Source organism: Balaenoptera acutorostrata, chromosome 17 (assembly GCF_949987535.1).
Source record: "Balaenoptera acutorostrata chromosome 17, mBalAcu1.1, whole genome shotgun sequence".
Taxonomy (NCBI): Eukaryota; Metazoa; Chordata; class Mammalia; order Artiodactyla; family Balaenopteridae; genus Balaenoptera; species Balaenoptera acutorostrata.
In genome coordinates this window covers 12,302,486-12,319,196 of record NC_080080.1, presented here as the reverse complement: position 1 = coordinate 12,319,196, position 16,711 = coordinate 12,302,486, and the positions used below count along the sequence as shown (strand labels likewise).

The 16,711-nt window shown below is 42.8% G+C and overlaps 1 protein-coding gene across 5 annotated transcripts in view; it reads left to right on the top strand.

Annotated features, from left to right (window-relative positions):
* Positions 1 to 15,601, top strand: part of LOC103017685 (uncharacterized) — a 383,445-nt gene extending 367,844 nt beyond the window's left edge. For 4 of the 5 annotated variants that reach the window (XR_009005786.1, XR_009005787.1, XR_009005789.1 and 1 more), the window contains one exon: positions 13,952 to 14,094. Coding sequence is in view for 1 of the 5 variants with exons in the window: in XM_057532006.1 (XP_057387989.1) it covers positions 13,952 to 14,100; positions 14,480 to 14,656 (326 nt within the window). In the remaining 4 variants the exon portion in view is untranslated. Of the gene's footprint in view, positions 1 to 13,951; positions 14,101 to 14,479 lie in introns of those variants that run through there. The other variant, XM_057532006.1, reaches the window with a different exon arrangement.
* Positions 15,602 to 16,711: the final 1,110 nt, after the last annotated feature.

The following is a 16,711-nucleotide window of genomic DNA, read 5'->3' as shown; positions in this document are numbered from 1 at the left end:
GAACCCTACCGTGGCTAATGTCACTGACAATGTTGAGATCTGGCTGTCCCATGTTTTCCTGGGATGAAGGGGGAAGGAGGGGAAGTGACAAGGGATGAGCTCGAGCTTCCCCATAGTCTTGCAAAGCTGTAAGGATGTTTCAACCTCCGTGTGACCCAGGAACACTCCATGGAGTTCAGGATTCACTTATAGTAGAAGAATGAGGGTCTCATTATTTTCTCTGGAGGAGAGCAGTGGGTGTGTGACCTCAGAAATATTATTTTTACCTTTCTTGATCTTTGCTTCCTCATCTGGAAAGTGGGGGCAATAGGTTTATCTCAAAGGTCCCTTAGAGGATTTCAACACATTAGGTACATAAAGCATCTAATGTAGCAAGAGAAAGTGTAGGTGTTTAATTGATGCGTACCTTTACCTTCCCAGCACTTCAATATTTCTGTCAATCTAAACTTTGAGGGAAAGATGAGCAGTCAGTGGGCTGGTGATCTGGAGAGTTCTGATGTGTCTCTGGGAAGGTTAGGAGGGGGCTACCAGGGAGATGGAGGACAAGCTCAAGGTAGAGAGGCTAGGATCTCACTCTGTGCCTTGCCTTGATGGCCACTGTAGTTGGCAGTTTCTTTCTCTTGACACAACTCCAAACTGCCTATGAAACATGTTCTGAGAGAAATCCTTCCCCACTTACATTTCCAATGAGGAAGGTATTGCTGTTGGATTCAGTAACTATCATTCCTAAATCTCTTTCTCTAGAAGGAAAAGTTGCTTGCAGTTATCCATTTTGAACACAGAATGGTGAGAAACTCAGGCTATTTATAGCTACCTATTCTTTTGGTTGCAAAAGATGAGCACTTCTTGGGAAGATGGTACTTCCCTAATTCAGGCTCTTGCAGCCTAGAAAGGGAAACTCCTTTGATGAATCATTGACCAAGGCCAGGGCTTGGCCAACCTTGGTCTTTCAAAACCCAGTCTCTGGTACTGTATCCTCTAGGAAGTCTTCCTGAATCTCCCCCAAAGCTGGGTTATTTAATATCAACTCCACCTTGTTCCCTGATTGCTTCTACATTCTCCTCTGCATGGGAGAAACTAGCCTGGAAGCACATTCCCTAGAATTTTGCCGACAGGGGTTAGGGTTAGATTCTGCTAAGGAGAGGTTCTGGTATGGTGTTTTGAAGGCCGAGGAGAAGGAGACGTTCTTATTTGCTGCAGCAGCTGTCAAAGAGTAGGTGTCAGTACATGTGGGATGTTGCCAGAGGCTTCCTCGCACTCATTTTCTTGAGAATTCACCACTTCAGCACTACTTCCTGGATTGCAGGGGTAGCAGCTTCCTGGATTCCAGCCCTTGAAGATTTCCCTACTGACATGACTCTAACCCATCCCACAATTGTTCAAACTTTTAATTCCCTGTATTAAGTCCCTTTCTTCTTGAAATACCCAGAAAGCCTCCCATCTTCCATTTCAAACTTAGAAACACCAGACCGAGTTAAGCACTCTGTTCTTGGCAGTTCTTTAGCACCTTTGACTGTTATTGCCCAAATCAACAGCTCGGAGGTTGAGTCCACGGACTGTGGAGTAAAGCAGAAACTTTCACAGCATCTTCAGCTGCTGAGACAGGCCAAAGGCGCTTAAAAAAAAAAAAAAAAAAACCTAATTGGGAAAAGAACTTGTAAAAGAATAAATACATGTATATGTATAACTGAATCACTTTGCTGTACACCTGAAACTAACACAACATTGTTAACCAACTATACTCCAATATAAAATAAAAAGTTAAAAAATATATATATATATATATTCATGATAGAAAAGACATTCAGATTTTTCCCTCTCTTTATGTTAACCAAATAAAAATATTTTTTTGTTAAAAAAAAAATGTGAGTGTGGGACTTCCCTGGCAGTCCAGTGGTTAAGACTGCGCTTCCATTGCAGGGGTCACAGGTTCCTCCCTGGTAGGGAAACTAAGATCCCGCATGCCCCATGGCATGGCCAAAAAAATTTTTTTAAATGTGAGGGCAAATCAAGAGCCTCCGCAGCTAACTCTGGCATGGAAGTTTTCAACAGTATTTGTAGAATTAACAGAGTACTATGAATATAGAATGGGGACCTAAACCCATGAAATCAACAGTAGTAAATTCACAGACCCCGATGAGTCATTTCGGTATCACAGGGTTAACCACTCAGATACACTGTGGCTCTTCGTGATTGGCCTCTTAGAGTGTTGGTTTTTTCTTTGTTTAGGATACAACAAATTTATCTACCAGTGGAAAACCAATAAGTTTCCCAACCGCCTGCCACTTGACAACCACATTATTCTGGTTTTGCAGAACTTGACACCACTCACTAGCATAAAGAAAGGAATTTGGTAAAAGATGATCCCTGGTCTGCCTTAGAATATGAGGTCCTCCTTCTTTCAGCTGTTCTTGCCATTTTACACCACTTCATCTTGGAGATCTGGGGAGGAAAATGACAGGCGTCAATCATCCTCAGATAAAATACCACATATACCCTAAAGCAGGGGCAGGCAAACTTTTTCTGCCTACAGTTGGATTATAAGACCTTCAACCTTCTTTGCTGACGCTCACTCACGCAATGCATATTTCTGCTCAGAATTACAGTTCTGACTCCCTACTCCTGCCATCCACGCTCTTTAATGGAGGAAGACACCCTGTTTCTGGTTATTCAGGCTCCTTGTAAGTCCCTCACTCACAAAGGCTGAGCACCTGAGCATATGGGCCTAATTTGAGGAGTGCACAAAGCCTACCTGTTTGGTACCTGCAGAAGCCATGGTGAATGCTGTTCCTCTGCAGACAACTGATTCCTTTCCCTGTATTCCAACTTCCACTCTCCCTCACTGCTTTTCTCTTGTTATGGAGGTATCTTTAAAGAATCTTAACTACAGGTAGCTTTTTAGCTGTATAGTTCATTAGTGTTAAGTATATTCACATTGTTGTGTAACTAATCTCCAGAACTCTTTTCATCTTGCAAAACTGAAACTCTGAACCCATTATACAATAACTCTCTATGCCCCCTCCTCCTAGGCTCTGGCAACTACCATCCTACTTTCTGTTTCTGTGAATTTGACTACTTTAGATACCTCATATAAGTGGAATCATAAAGTATTTGTCTTTTTGTGACTGGCTTATTTCACTTAGCATAATATCCTCAAGGTTCATCCACGTTGTATCAGAATTTCCTTCTTTCTTAAGGCTGAGTAATATTCTATTGTACGTAGAGAACATTTCATCCACTGATGGACATTAGGGTTGCTTCTACCTTTTAGCTATTGTGAATAGTGCTGCTACGAGATATACAGATATCTCTTGGAGATCCTGCTTTCAATTCTCTTGGGTATACACCCAAAAGTGGAATTGTTCACAACAGCTTTGCAATGAACCACAGCCTGTCACAGAAGTGTTTATTTCAATGATGTTCACGAAAGCTGAACTTTAGAATTGGTTGGCCATTAGAAAAAAAAGTGGGACATCAAAAGCACAGGCAACAAAAGAAAAAATAGGGAAAGCCATTTTTTGAATGCCTGCAATAGAAGAGTTTGGCCTCAGATGACTAGCTGCACAAAATATGCTCTTCAGGGCACAATTCGGGTATGAGTAATGTCTACCTTTACAAGGTCAAAAATAGATTGTCATCCAGAGCCTCCATGAAGATGGACAGCATGTTGATGGCAATGTTTTCATGCTTTAGGACCAACACATCTGGTCTCAAATATAAGAAGAAATTATTGCAGCAACAATATATAGTTTCCAGATGTAAAGATCAAAAAATTTATAATCGTATTTTTATATTTCTGAGGAATGCCTATACTGTTTCTCACAGCAGCTGCACCATTTTACATTCCCACCAACAGTTCCAATTTCTCTACACTTCCAGTTTCCTCACTTTTTATTTTCTGGGGTGTGTGTGTGTGTGTGTGTGTGTTTGTGTTTTAATAGTAGCCATGGTTCTCCATTTCTCATAATTTAAAAAAAATGGAATCACAATTTGGGAAACTGCATTTTTCCCTTTAATATCATGAACATATTTTAAAGTCAACAGATATTCATTTATAATAGAATTTCCAATGTCTGCATAGTTTTCTGCTCCATCACTTGCTTACTGGGCAACCCTGGCCAAGTTACTCAACCTCTCTCTGCCTCAATTGTAAAATGGCATAATGAACAATTTAAGAGACCTTAGGACAATGTTGTGAGGATTAAATGAGAAGAGCCTATAATAGCAAGTTGTCGGCAATCAATACATGTTAGCTATGATTATCAATACTTTTATTATTGTTTGCCCACTGCATTGGTGGATGTAAGTAATTCTTTATTGACCTTCAGGTTGCTTCTGGTTTTTCACTTACATGGACATTAGCTACATAGTTGCAGTCATTTCTTCTTTTAAAAACCATCCAAACAGGTCCCTCTTTTCAGGGATTAGTTGACTGAAGGAGAAACTCCAGCCCAGCTGAGACCCAGCCTCTATTCTTGGCTTTCTCAGAACAGCTTTTGGTCACGTAGAGCAGGCCTCCTCACCCTTTCCAGAAATACATTGCTCTGGCCTTGGTTTTTAAACAAGCCCTCTCATAATTCATTGCCAAGGTATCTCACCTGCAGATCTGTGGACCTGAAGTTTTTCTGGGGGCTCGGCATAATGATGCATGGCCCGGAGAAAGCTTAGTCAAATATTTACATGGAGGAATGTGGCATTTCCTACCCTGGTGCTCTGATTACCATCAGAGTCTTATCTTTCCCCATAAAAGGAAGTGTGGACATGTATTAAGTTGTCAGCACTAGAAAAATATAAGGTCTGGAATAGAGGGCCTGGGAGACTTCTTGATGTTCTTCTATGTAATAACATCTGAGGGTAAGAAGGAGATTCAGCTGGAAGAGGGGGCTTGTGGTGTTGGGGGGTTTTTGAGGCTGGGAAATCTACGAGGTCAGGTATAATTTGGTGGATAGTGCATCTGCCTTCTCGTTAAACTCAGGGGTTTTTGAGTGGTCAGAAGGGAAGATGAGAACACCCATTGTTCTCATCAAAGGGAAGGAAATGCTAATTGCCAAGACTGACCCCCATCTGAAGCATCTCAGTGAAAGACACACACATCAGAGAAGCCTTCTTCTCTGAAATGAAGCCGAGTATTACGTGGGGAGAGCGTGAGTTTAGAGGCCAGGCAGAACTGGGTCGAAATTCTGCCTCTGACGCTCTAAACCTCCATTACTCAGCAGGTCACAAACCCCCTCTGAGCCCATATCTTCTTGTCTGTAAGCTAGAGACAGCATGCCCTAACATACAGGTTTCACATAAAGATTAAATGAGATGATACGTCTGAAGTTCCAGTGTGATGGTTTGCTATAGGAGATGAAGAGTGACCACACCAAGTTGATAAATTCCCAGCTAAATGCAGAGAAACTGGGTGGTTTTGAATTTTGGGCACTCTGTAACATGGACAAACACCCAACTTTTATTAGCTTTTTTCTTTTTTTTTTTTTTTAATTAATTAATTTATTTATTTATTTATTTTTGGCTGTGTTGGGTCTTCGTTTCTGTACGAGGGCTTTCCCTAGTTGCAGCGAGCGGGGGCCACTCTTCATCGCGGTGCGCGGGCCTCTCACTATCGCGGCCTCTCTTGCTGCGGAACACAGGCTCCAGACGCGCAGGCTCAGTAATTGTGGCTCACGGGCCCAGTTGCTCCGCGGCATGTGGGATCCTCCCAGACCAGGGCTCGAACCCGTGTCCCCTGCATTGGCAGGCAGATTCTCAACCACTGCGCCACCAGAGAAGCCCTTAGCTTTTTTCTTAATACTGAAAATAGGACTTCTAGGAGTTGAAGGACTCCGAGTTGGAAAGTATCAATCTAGACCAACATGATCACACACAAGCCACACTATGAAATACTCATCTTAGCCCAAACTTAAAGACAGCATCCCAACACACCCAGCATAATTCATTCATCCATCCGTTCATTCTACCAGCACTTACTGAGGGTTTACTGTGCTCCAGAAGCTGCTGCAGGCACTGAGAACCCCAAGTTGGAGGAGACTCAGTCCTTGCCTTTTGGATGACCTTAGTCTAGTGGAGGAGAGAAAACTCTAAATCAACCGTTTCATGTCATAAACTGACAATGTGAGTAACATGCGTAGTTATAGAGGTGTCCCCAGGGGCAGCAGACAATGAAGTTTTAGAATTGGAAGGACATTTAGAAGCCGACCAGTCCAAACCTTACTGATGTGTGGACTCGGCCACCATGGTCTCCCAGCTTTGTTTTCATCATCTCTAATCTCAAGGGTTTCACGGCCCACCCACCTGCACTCCCAGCCCCAGGCAGCCTTTGGGCAGCTCTGACAGTTTGAAAGTTTTTCCTTAGGTTGAGTCAGTATTTGTCTCCTGGTAACCGTCACACAGCTCCGTGGAGTTAATCCCATTCTTTCGCATGACAACCCTTCAGATACTGGAAGTCAGCTCACAGGCGACAGGCAAGTAGGGATAATCTTAGCCTCGCATCGCACAGGGGAATACTGGGCAGTCCAGGGACGCATCTGACCTCAAGAAGGGACTCTATTCGAGGCTGAAGACATGGTAGGAGTGTCTCACTTTGGATTTATTTGGATTTTAACTACTAGCCTTAATAATTTCACTGGACTTTATAAAGCACTTTAGTATACATTATTCCGCAGTGACCTCACATTGACCTGGTGAGACGGTTCGGCATGATTTATTATTTCCGTTTTGTTCATAAATAAAACAAGACTCTGAGAGGTGGTGTGCTCAAGGTCACACAGATAGCATCTGGTTGAATTGGTCTTCTCCCTTCCATACAAGTGGTCCTGCATACATTTAGTCCTTCCCATAATCTACCTGTGGTCTCCCCCTAGATTTATCTTCTTAAAATATTGACTACATTGTATCACTCCCTTTATCAAAAATCCTCAGCAATTCCTCTTATGTTCCAGGGTTAACCTCCAAGCCCTTAGAATGACGTTCAAGGCCCTCAAAATTGTCGACTTGCTGGGAGTGTCAGGGATAGCGCGATGGGTGGATGAAATACCAATAAACATTATCACTACAGTGATAGTTCAGCAAGAAATATATACAAAGGGCATCTGGAGAACACACAGGAACAAGGTGAAGGTCACAGGGGGATTGCAGGAGTTAGGGATGCCTGGGATGGACTTTAAATACATGCATACCAGTAGAAGGTCAACAGGAGCAAAGAGGACTTGGAGGAGAGAAAGCCTGGCGGCTGTATGCAGGGCACCATAAAGAATTTGCCGGACAGGTAGGTACAAGGCTGGACTCAGAGAAAGATTAGGCTCTACGGGAGGCAGGGCCGCTTCCTGTCAGCTGTCAGATTAGGGGCTTTGGACGTTATCCTGCAAACTTCGATACGAAGTATAGGATTAAAGCAGGCCAGTGGCAAGTGCGTTTGGTGGCCCTGGCTAGGAGGGGGGACTGGAGTCCGAAGTCGATGGGATGGACAGGAGCCAGTCTGGCTAGAGATGACGTAAGGAAACTGTTGCCATGAATCAGGGGAGTAAAGATAAAGGGCAGAGGAGGTCATCACAGGAAGAGGAAGGGTTTTCACATATTTTAGGAGAGAAAAGCAAACAAATCCGGTGACTGGGTGCTTGTGGAGATAAGGAGAGGGAGAAGTTAGGCTGCTAATATGCTCTCAGGAGCTTCCAGGTTGGGAGGAAGATAATGGCGCTACTCACTGCTATTGCCACACCTGCCCTAGACTTCAAGGAAGTGCTGCAGGAAGGAGGTGTGTAGTACCTACTTGTAGGTACGCTAATTTACTTAGGCTAGTAACAAAGAGCTCCCTCTCATCTTGGTGGGGTGGCCAAGACAGCTGGCCAGTCACTTACACCCCCGTTCCCTCTCCTCCCCAGGTATCCTGCGGGACTTGATTTCCTACGGTTAGGTGTGGCCACGCGACAGGGCCCTGATATTCAGGCCTGGCCTGGGCAGTACTCCTCCACATTTTATCCTTTCTGCCAACTTGAGGCAGAAGAACCTGATGGAGACTTGAGAGGGAATGAAGGTCCCTGTACTGTGAGCAGAAGAGATCTGGCCGCCAGCCAGGAACACCCATTTTAGACATGAGTGAACAAAAAGTAAATTCCTCTCATGTTTGAGCCATTGTGCATAGAATTTCTTTGTTACAGCAGTTAGTCCCACCTAAGCAACGCACCTTTCCTGTTTCCTACCTCACGTGGGTAGGAAAGAAGGGGGCGTTTAGTACATAACTATTTGTGCCGCTCACTGCACTCAGTAGATTTTTGTACTTTACCCCTTTTAATCCTATAAGTGCTCTGAGATGTTTAAACACTCCAGTTTTGCAGAAGAAAGGAAAAATCCCTGAAATGTATTGCTTTTGCTTAAGGTTATACCGTGTTCCCTTAGAGACGTCCGTGAGGCTGTGCAAAGCAGATTTTTTCACTGTTTTTGAACTTTGTTTTCTTTTTCAGCTTTCTTGAGATACAGCTGACATATAACACTGTGTAAGTTTAAGGTGCGCAACGTGATGATTCACTATGTGGGTATATTGTGAAGTGATTACTACAATAAGATGACCTCAAATAGTTACCTTTTTTGGTGTGTGTGGTGAGAACTTTCAAGATCTACTCTCCTCCAACTTCCAAGTAAACAACACGGTATTGTTAACTATAGTCATCACACTGCATATTACATCCTAAGAACTTATTCATCTCACAACTGGAACTTTGTACCCTTTGAACACCTACAGTTTCTTAGGAAATTCCTTGTCTCTATGTTTCCTACCACACTTAGAAAGTAGGATCATGATCAAGAAGAATAGAAGGTGGAAGAGGAAGAGAAGGAGAAAAAAAGTTAATCAGTTGAACCCTTCATTTGTTGAGGTCTAACATCTGTAAATATCAGCTGTATTACAGAGCATGTGTGTGGGGCTGAGCATGTATGTTCACAAGGACTAAAGCCATTACCGATGAGTGCTTTTGAAAGCAATGCCGTCCTTCTGTTGGCCCAGTTTTCATATCCTTTCCTTCCATTTTGGGTCTCTATGCTTTAGTCACTCTGGTCTCCTTTCAGTTCCTCAAACAAGTCCTGCTCCTTCTTGACTCCACGACTTTGCAAGTGCTGTTTCCTTTGCCTGGAGTATCACTACCCTCATTCAGTTGGCTAACTTGTTCTCATCCTTCTGCTTTCCCTTTAAGCATCATTTTCTCAGGGAAGCCCTCTTTGACCCCGAGATTGCGGCATGTCCCTTGATAGCACTAGTTGCATCCTAAACTCCTGTGGGGCACTCATCAGAATTTTGATTATATGATCACTTTTACAGTTTGGTGATTGGTAGTCCAGTCTTTCCCAGTAGACTATCAGCTCCATGAGGGCAGAGATGGAGTCTCTCTGGTTGGTTTCTCTATCCCCAGAACCTAGTTAGAATGCCAGGCACATAGCATTCACTCCATAAATTTTGGGTGAATGTGAAAAAAAAGAAGATTTTTCTCTTAGTAAAATAATCAAAAGCAAACCTAAAGAAAGGCTAGTCTTCCAAAGGGCTTTCTGGGAAACATACTACACATGTGAAATTCTGAAATGAATCAGGCTACTTAGTAATTTGAGACTGACTTAAATCTAAACCAAGTAAGGTACTGTTGCATTTCACAAGTAAAGAGGCAGAGTGCATGAAGGTCTGACACGGATTCCCCCTGGTCGTGAGTCAGTGGTGGGGGCCTCTCTCACTCTCATCTGTCCCTGCTCACTCTTGGTACTTTCTGTTGGATGCTGACTTTGATGGAGACTTGGGAGCCGTATGGCCGTGAGCCCTTGTCCTAAAGGAAAGGGGAAGAACATGAGAGGTGGAACCCTGGCTCAGCTACTGTAGGTGCTATGTGACCTTGGGCGACTCTGAGCCTCCATTTCCTAACTCGTAAAATGGAGAGAATCTACTTGTAGGGATGTTTGCAAGGCTCAAATGTGCCAATGTGGTTGGAAGTGCTTTACAGAGAGACTGGCAGTTAGCAGGTGCTCAAAAAATTTTAACTGACATCTAGCACTTTCCCAGTATTGGGGTTTATTTCAGATGCTTAGGACATGTTTCATGTGAACTAATAAGTCAGCAACTCCGTTAATAAAGAAAAGAAAGACTTTCCCTTTTGCTGGTGGATAAAAAGGCTGATTTAATTCCTCGCCCAATGACAGAGATCTGAAGACAGTGATTTGATTCCCTAATCGTGAACGTGCCCCTGCTTCACAAAGTGTGAGATGCTGAGCCCTGGTGGGGCCGCACTGCACGAAGCCAGTCTTTAAAAGAGCTTGTGAGTGCTCTGCTCGTCGTTAGCAGATGTGACGTGGTGAAGGAGCTTGTTTCTCCAGATTCAGACAGTTTTGAGGACTTACTATGTGCCAGGTACACCCTGTGGAGCACTTTTCACATGCTGTTTTGCTTACTTCCTACCCTATTTCTGTGATGAATCTATTATCATCCCTATTTTCATGATAGGGAAATTCAGATTCAAAGCAATTAACGTGTCCTCAGTCACACAGCTAGTCAATAGCAGAGCTGGTGTTTGGACCCATGTCTGATGCCAAATCCCATGCATTTCCAGATACATTATAGTCTCTTCCTAGTAAAACACATTCCATGAAGAGTGAAGACCAAAAGTATGGATAAGAAAACCTAGTCCAGCTTTATTATTAATAATACAAAATATTATCACCTGATAGCTTCAGAAACAACCAGTTTCCTTTGGAATGTAGTACTTTCCACTTTCTTTTATAGAAGCTCAGTGGTTCTGATTTTCTCTATTTGATGGTGCATGAAAGCCCCTGGGTAGAAGGCTGTTTAGTGGAGTGGAAAAGGGTCAGACTGGGGACTGTTTCTAGCCCTGAGCCTCTCCTCTGCGTGACTTTGGGAAATTCATTCACAATCTTTGGGCCTCATTTTTCTTATGTGTGAAATGAGGACAATTATGCTGCTTACTCACCTATGTTTATGGATTTTGTGAGGATCTACCAAGATAATTGTTGTACAATGTTATGCAAAAGACTCCATGTTATTATTCTAAGGCAGAGTCATCACTTTGTTCCCACTTTCTCTTTGCCTACAGATTCTCTTGGCATCCAATACCTGATGAGAATTTATGGCTAGTTGGATATAACAGCAAAAGCTCTCTCCCTGTGACTTATATGCATCCTGATGTATTTCAATTTTTGTGTACAGGAAGGTTTTCTAGTTGGAGGAGATGCAATTCTATTTTGAGGTTGTGGACTCAAGGTGCCACTAAACGGAGATTCATGTGCTTTCATTGACGTAAAGTGAATCGTTCATTTGTGGACAGCCTTGCTGCCCAAACCCAATCTGTTTCTGCAACCAGTGGGCTTATCTGGTGAGTCTTGTCACTGTCAGAATCAAAGCCAAATATGGCAGGGACTAATGATTTCACTGAGGTGGTCTTTCCTGTCACCACAGAAACCTGCTTTGGGGGTTTCTGTCACTATCAGAGACCCTTGATGGAATTACAGCCCCTGAGTTCATTTTTGTTCTGGTTTATTATCTGGGTAAGCTCCGTACCCAGCTCTCTTTGCCTTATCTGAGGAGCCAGAGCCAGCGGTGAGTGAGTCATAGGATCTGGCCAATTGCGTTTCCACAATTTTATTAGAATGACTGGGTAGATTAGCTCTGTAAAACATGGAATAAGTGTCTTGGGCATTCATCAGAGTCTCCCACAATTCCTAGAATAATTTTGTATTTTTTTCACAGAAACATCTGTGGAAAGAGAGCAGGGGAGCCAGGAGACCTGAGTTGCTGGATCGTGATTCTGCTAATCCCAGGGGGTAACCTTGAGTATGGCCAGAACACTTTTGGTCGTGGCTGGTGGTATGGACAAAGTTCCGTAGAGCTCAGGGCTTGGCCAGAGAGGGGCAGGGAAAGTTTCTCTAGGGGAACATTTGAGAGTGGTGTTTTAAATTATGAACTTGATTTCACCAGGCAGACAGAGGAAAGGGCAAGGGGTTTTCAGAGAGAGGAAGCTGACTGAACAGAGCAATGCAAAGTGAAAGTCAGCAAAGGGTCTCAGGAATGGCATCTTTGACTGTGGTGAGAAGGAAGGTTGTGCTGTGGAGCCTGAAGAGGCAGGGCGTAGAAGCCAGCTCATGAAAAGTCTGGAGGACCAAGCTCAAGTGGTTGCCCTGGGCAACTGGCAACTCCCAAAGGCTGTTGAACATGGGGAAGTGGGGAGGGAATATGATTAGAATTTTTTTTCATTAAACAGTCAACACACAATATGAGACCAAAGGGATCATTTGTTGCTCACATTAGCCCTGCATAATAAGTGAACGACCATTGATCTCCCCATTTAGCAGATGAGGAAGCTGAGGCTTGGAGAGATTAAATGTTCAAGGACACACTACTCAAGGAAAACAGAAGATAAAAATAATTCATAATTCATACTTCTGCCGGATAGGATTCCATTGAATTCTTATAAACTTCAGTTAGAGATTAGGTAACATTTGCTCTGAGGCATTACCAGGGTTTAGACATTCATCCAAGATTCTGAAATGAAAAGAGGCCAACACTGCATAAGTAAAATTCAGAGTCATTAGTAGAGATATCATTAGGCCTCTCTTTTAATCATTTCTTACTCAGAACAAATGTATCATTCTTTTCATTGGCTCTAGGGGAGGCTGGAACTTGTCTGAAGGTGGCTGTGCAACTAAAATTTTTGTAACGTTTTCTGTGTCAGCTCTGATAGTGTAGAGTTCATCCACTGATGTTAGTGCCACAGTGGAGGTCTAAAAGATTCTGGGAGAGCAAAAGAGATTTTAGTCTTTACAAATACAGTAGTTGGCCCTTATCCATGGGGGATACATTCCAGGAAACCCAGTGGATGCCCTGAAACCGCAGATAGTACCGAACCATACCATGTTTTTTTCTTTTATACACATAGCTCTGATAAAGTTTAATTCATCAATTAGGCACAGTAAGGGATTAACAACAACAACTAATAATAAAATAGAACCATAATAAAAGTTATGTGAATGTGGCCTCTTTCTTTTTCTCTCTCAAAATAGCTTATTGTACGGTACTCACCCTTCTTCTTGTGATGTTGTGAGATGATAAAATGCCTATGATGAGAAGTGAGGTGAATGATGTAGGCATTATGACCTAGTGTTAGGATACTGTTGACCTTCTGATGATACTTCAGAAGGAGGGTCATCTGCTTCGGGTGATCCTGGATCATTGAACTGTGACGATGTTGATGATTGGATGCCAGGAGCAGATGATGGTGATGGCTGGGGATCCCAGGCAGGATGGAGTGGAGTGGCACGAGATTTCATTAAGCTACTCAGAAAGGCACACAAGTTAAATATCGATTGTTTATTTCTGGAATTTTTCATTTAATATTTTTGGATCAAGGTTGGCCATGGATAACTGAAACGGAAGAAAGTAAAACCACAGATAAAGGGAACAACTGTACCTCCAGAGAGGGTGATCCTTTTACACATACTTGCAGATGAACCCAAAGAATCCACTTGCCTGGCTCAAGTTTAACAAGGTTTACAATGTTGCATCTCAGGGCAGGAAAGAGTAGGACAATGAAAGAACTGGAATTTTTTTCCCTGAGTTGTATTTCTAAGGATCATAAAAATGAATTCCTGCTTTTGGGCATGGCACTGGGTATTGGCCAGTCAGGGTTGAGGTACTCACTCTCAACTCACAAGTATAAACTTTGGGAAGTCACTTACCTACCATGAATCTCAGTTTACACAACTTTAAGGTAGATTTAATATCCCCTTCCGTATAGAGGTATTGTGAGAATGCAGTTTGCAAACATACATCTGGAGTGGGTCCAAAGTACTTATAAAAAATTACGTAAATTTGGAATTAGTTCTTTTCCTCAGGTCCTGGATGTTTTTATTGGTTTTTGTTCTCCATTAGATTTTACTACAGTGACTCTAATTTTCTTTTGTCTCCTAGATTCCTCTCCAGTGGCTTGTGACACTGCTTCAGGAAGACTTCCCCAACACCTGAAGAATTTCTGTGTTCCTTTTCCCAGTCTGGGATGTCTACTTACCATATTGCCAGCTTCTGGACCTGTTGTATCTGGGATGCAGGCTGAATCAAAGGCAGGTATCCTTCAAGGCATCCAGATATAAAAATAAGTACATCATTGAGATTAGGAGGAAGATCACATTTTGGGGCTCCCCAAAGTTCCTTTATCCCAAGATAAAAATGACATTCTAAAACGTACGAAAACAGACTTGATAGAAAACCAAACTAAAGCTAGAACTTAGTTGGAAAGAGGTTTATTTTTTAAATATATAAAATAAACCATTGTACATCTATTACAAAAGGACTAAGAATCTGTAGCAAAAAATGAGTCAAATTCTAAAATATCACAAGTTTCTTTTCAAAATGTGTTGGTGCATTTTCATCATCATTGGGTTTCAATTTAATGTCTTCTGCTCTTGAAATTAACACTTCCTCTCCTTTTCTTATCCACAGCTACACCCACCCTCCTGCTCTGGGTTGCTCAGAAATTCCAAGAAATTCCAAGTTTCCTGCTGCCTCACTGGCTGGAACAGAGTGGAATGCACCACTGCTGATAACAACAGAAGAGGCCCCAAACCACAGAGGCAGGCAGCCCCGGGGACAAATCCTTGTTCCACCGCTTCACGCTGAAAGATATTGTACAAGTTACTTAGCTTTCATCATAGGTCAGATTTCCTGGGAAAGAGAGTCTAGGTCTCTGAGGGTTGTGTGGAGGAGGCTGACTGGGGAGTGAGCTCAGAAACAACAACAACACGGGGAGGGATGCAGGACTGGGCAGAGGGAGAAGCTGTACCATGATACAGTTTCAATGGAGACCTCCAGCAATCCCACAGGGAGCTGGGATGGCCCTTCAGAGTTGTCCCAGCTGAGGACAAATGGTTAGGCTTTTGTACTTCCATGTTGGCCAGTCATAGATGCAGGCTGCCTTCTGAGAAATGGTCTGAGATGAAAGCTCTCTTTGACTGAGTCTTGGAGCAGCAGCTAGAGGTCCTGGTAGTAGGCGGAATGAGTGCCTACATCCTGAGGTGTATCTGGGCAGCCCACCGTACCTGTGCCTACATGTTCAATATATCAGAGATCAAGGAAGTCTCCTTGGCCAGTCTACCTGAAATTGCAACCCCTTAATCTCATATCCCCTGTACCCCATCTTACTTTTATCCATGGTATTTATCATGAACTGACATAACATTTTTTTAAAGATTTTTTTGATTGGACCATTTTTAAAGTCTTTATTGAATTTGTTACAATATTGTTTCTGTTTTATGTTTTGGTTTTTTTGGTCACGAGGCATGTGGGATCTTAGCTCCCCGACCAGGGATCAAACCCGAACTCCCTGCATTGGAAGGTGTAGTCTTAACCACTGGACCGCCAGGGAAGCCCTGAACTGACATCCTGTATAAGAATTCGTCTATTGTCTTTCTGGAAATGCTCTAGAACACACTCCAAGCTACTTGAGGGCAGGGATTTTGTTTTACTCATGACTATATGCCCAGTTCCTAAAACAGGGAGTGGCACAGATTGAACACTCAATAAATATGTGTTAATTGAGTGGAATAAATGAATGAATAAATATAACATATACTGAGTATTTATCGGAAACACTCAAGTTCTAAGCACTTGCAGTGACTAATATAATCTTCACGACAACTCCGTGGAGGGGCACTATTATTATCCCAATGTTTAATTATCTTGCCAAGGTCTTGCAGCTTAGAAGAGCTGTATTCAGGATCAGAACCAGGCAACGGGATTCATACCATTGCCTGGTATGGATAGAGCTGGTCCTCCATCCGAGTGAGTTAGCCCTACCCTTCCTCCTTTCCCCTTTCTGCTGTCTCGTAGAATACATGTCCAGTAATCACATCATTGCATGCTCCAGATATTTTGTTTTATCGCTTCAGACCAAAAGGCGAGAGCTCAGCTGAGTTCCAACTCCTGCCCTTTCTTCCTACTTTCTCAATATTATTACCTTAGAACCTGATCAACTCACACAACTTTTTTTTTTTCTCTAACACTGCCATTGACAGATGCAGATGCAGAGGCTGTTATGGTTTATGGTGCTCTTTTGCATGCATTATCTCATTTGATTAGCCCAGTAGCCTTGGGATATGGGCCATACAAGGATGGCCACCTGCAGTTTATAGATGAGGAAACAGAGGCTCAGAGAGGTTACATAAAGCTATTTGGAAGCAGAACTTTTAGTTCTAAGTCCCACGTTTGCTCTATTTTGCTCTTTCTTTTTCCTTGTTGGGGCCCGGAGGGTAGAAGTTAATCCCGAAGCATTTCTGCCCTCCACATTTATTGAAAGTCACTCGGAACATTGGTGAGTATTTATCATTGGCTTCTTCCTACTTGACAAATGAGGAAACTGAGGCACGAAGAGGTTACCTGATTTCCTCAGGTTTCATACTGATGTCACTGGAGCTGGGATATTAATTTCAAAATTCACGTGCCTGTATACCTTAGCACCCTCGCTGCTTCTAAGTTAACAATTCTGGGGTCTATTTCAAACTTCCATCCACCTTTCCTTGAGTAATGTAATAGGATTCATATTTAACAATTAAAAAAATAATGCTAGTTAAAAATAGAAAAGCCCAGTTCACTTTAAATGCACTCAGGATGCATTACCTCTCTGCCAGCCTGAGAAGATGTCTTAAGGAGACAGTGCTGGCAAAATTTACGTATTAT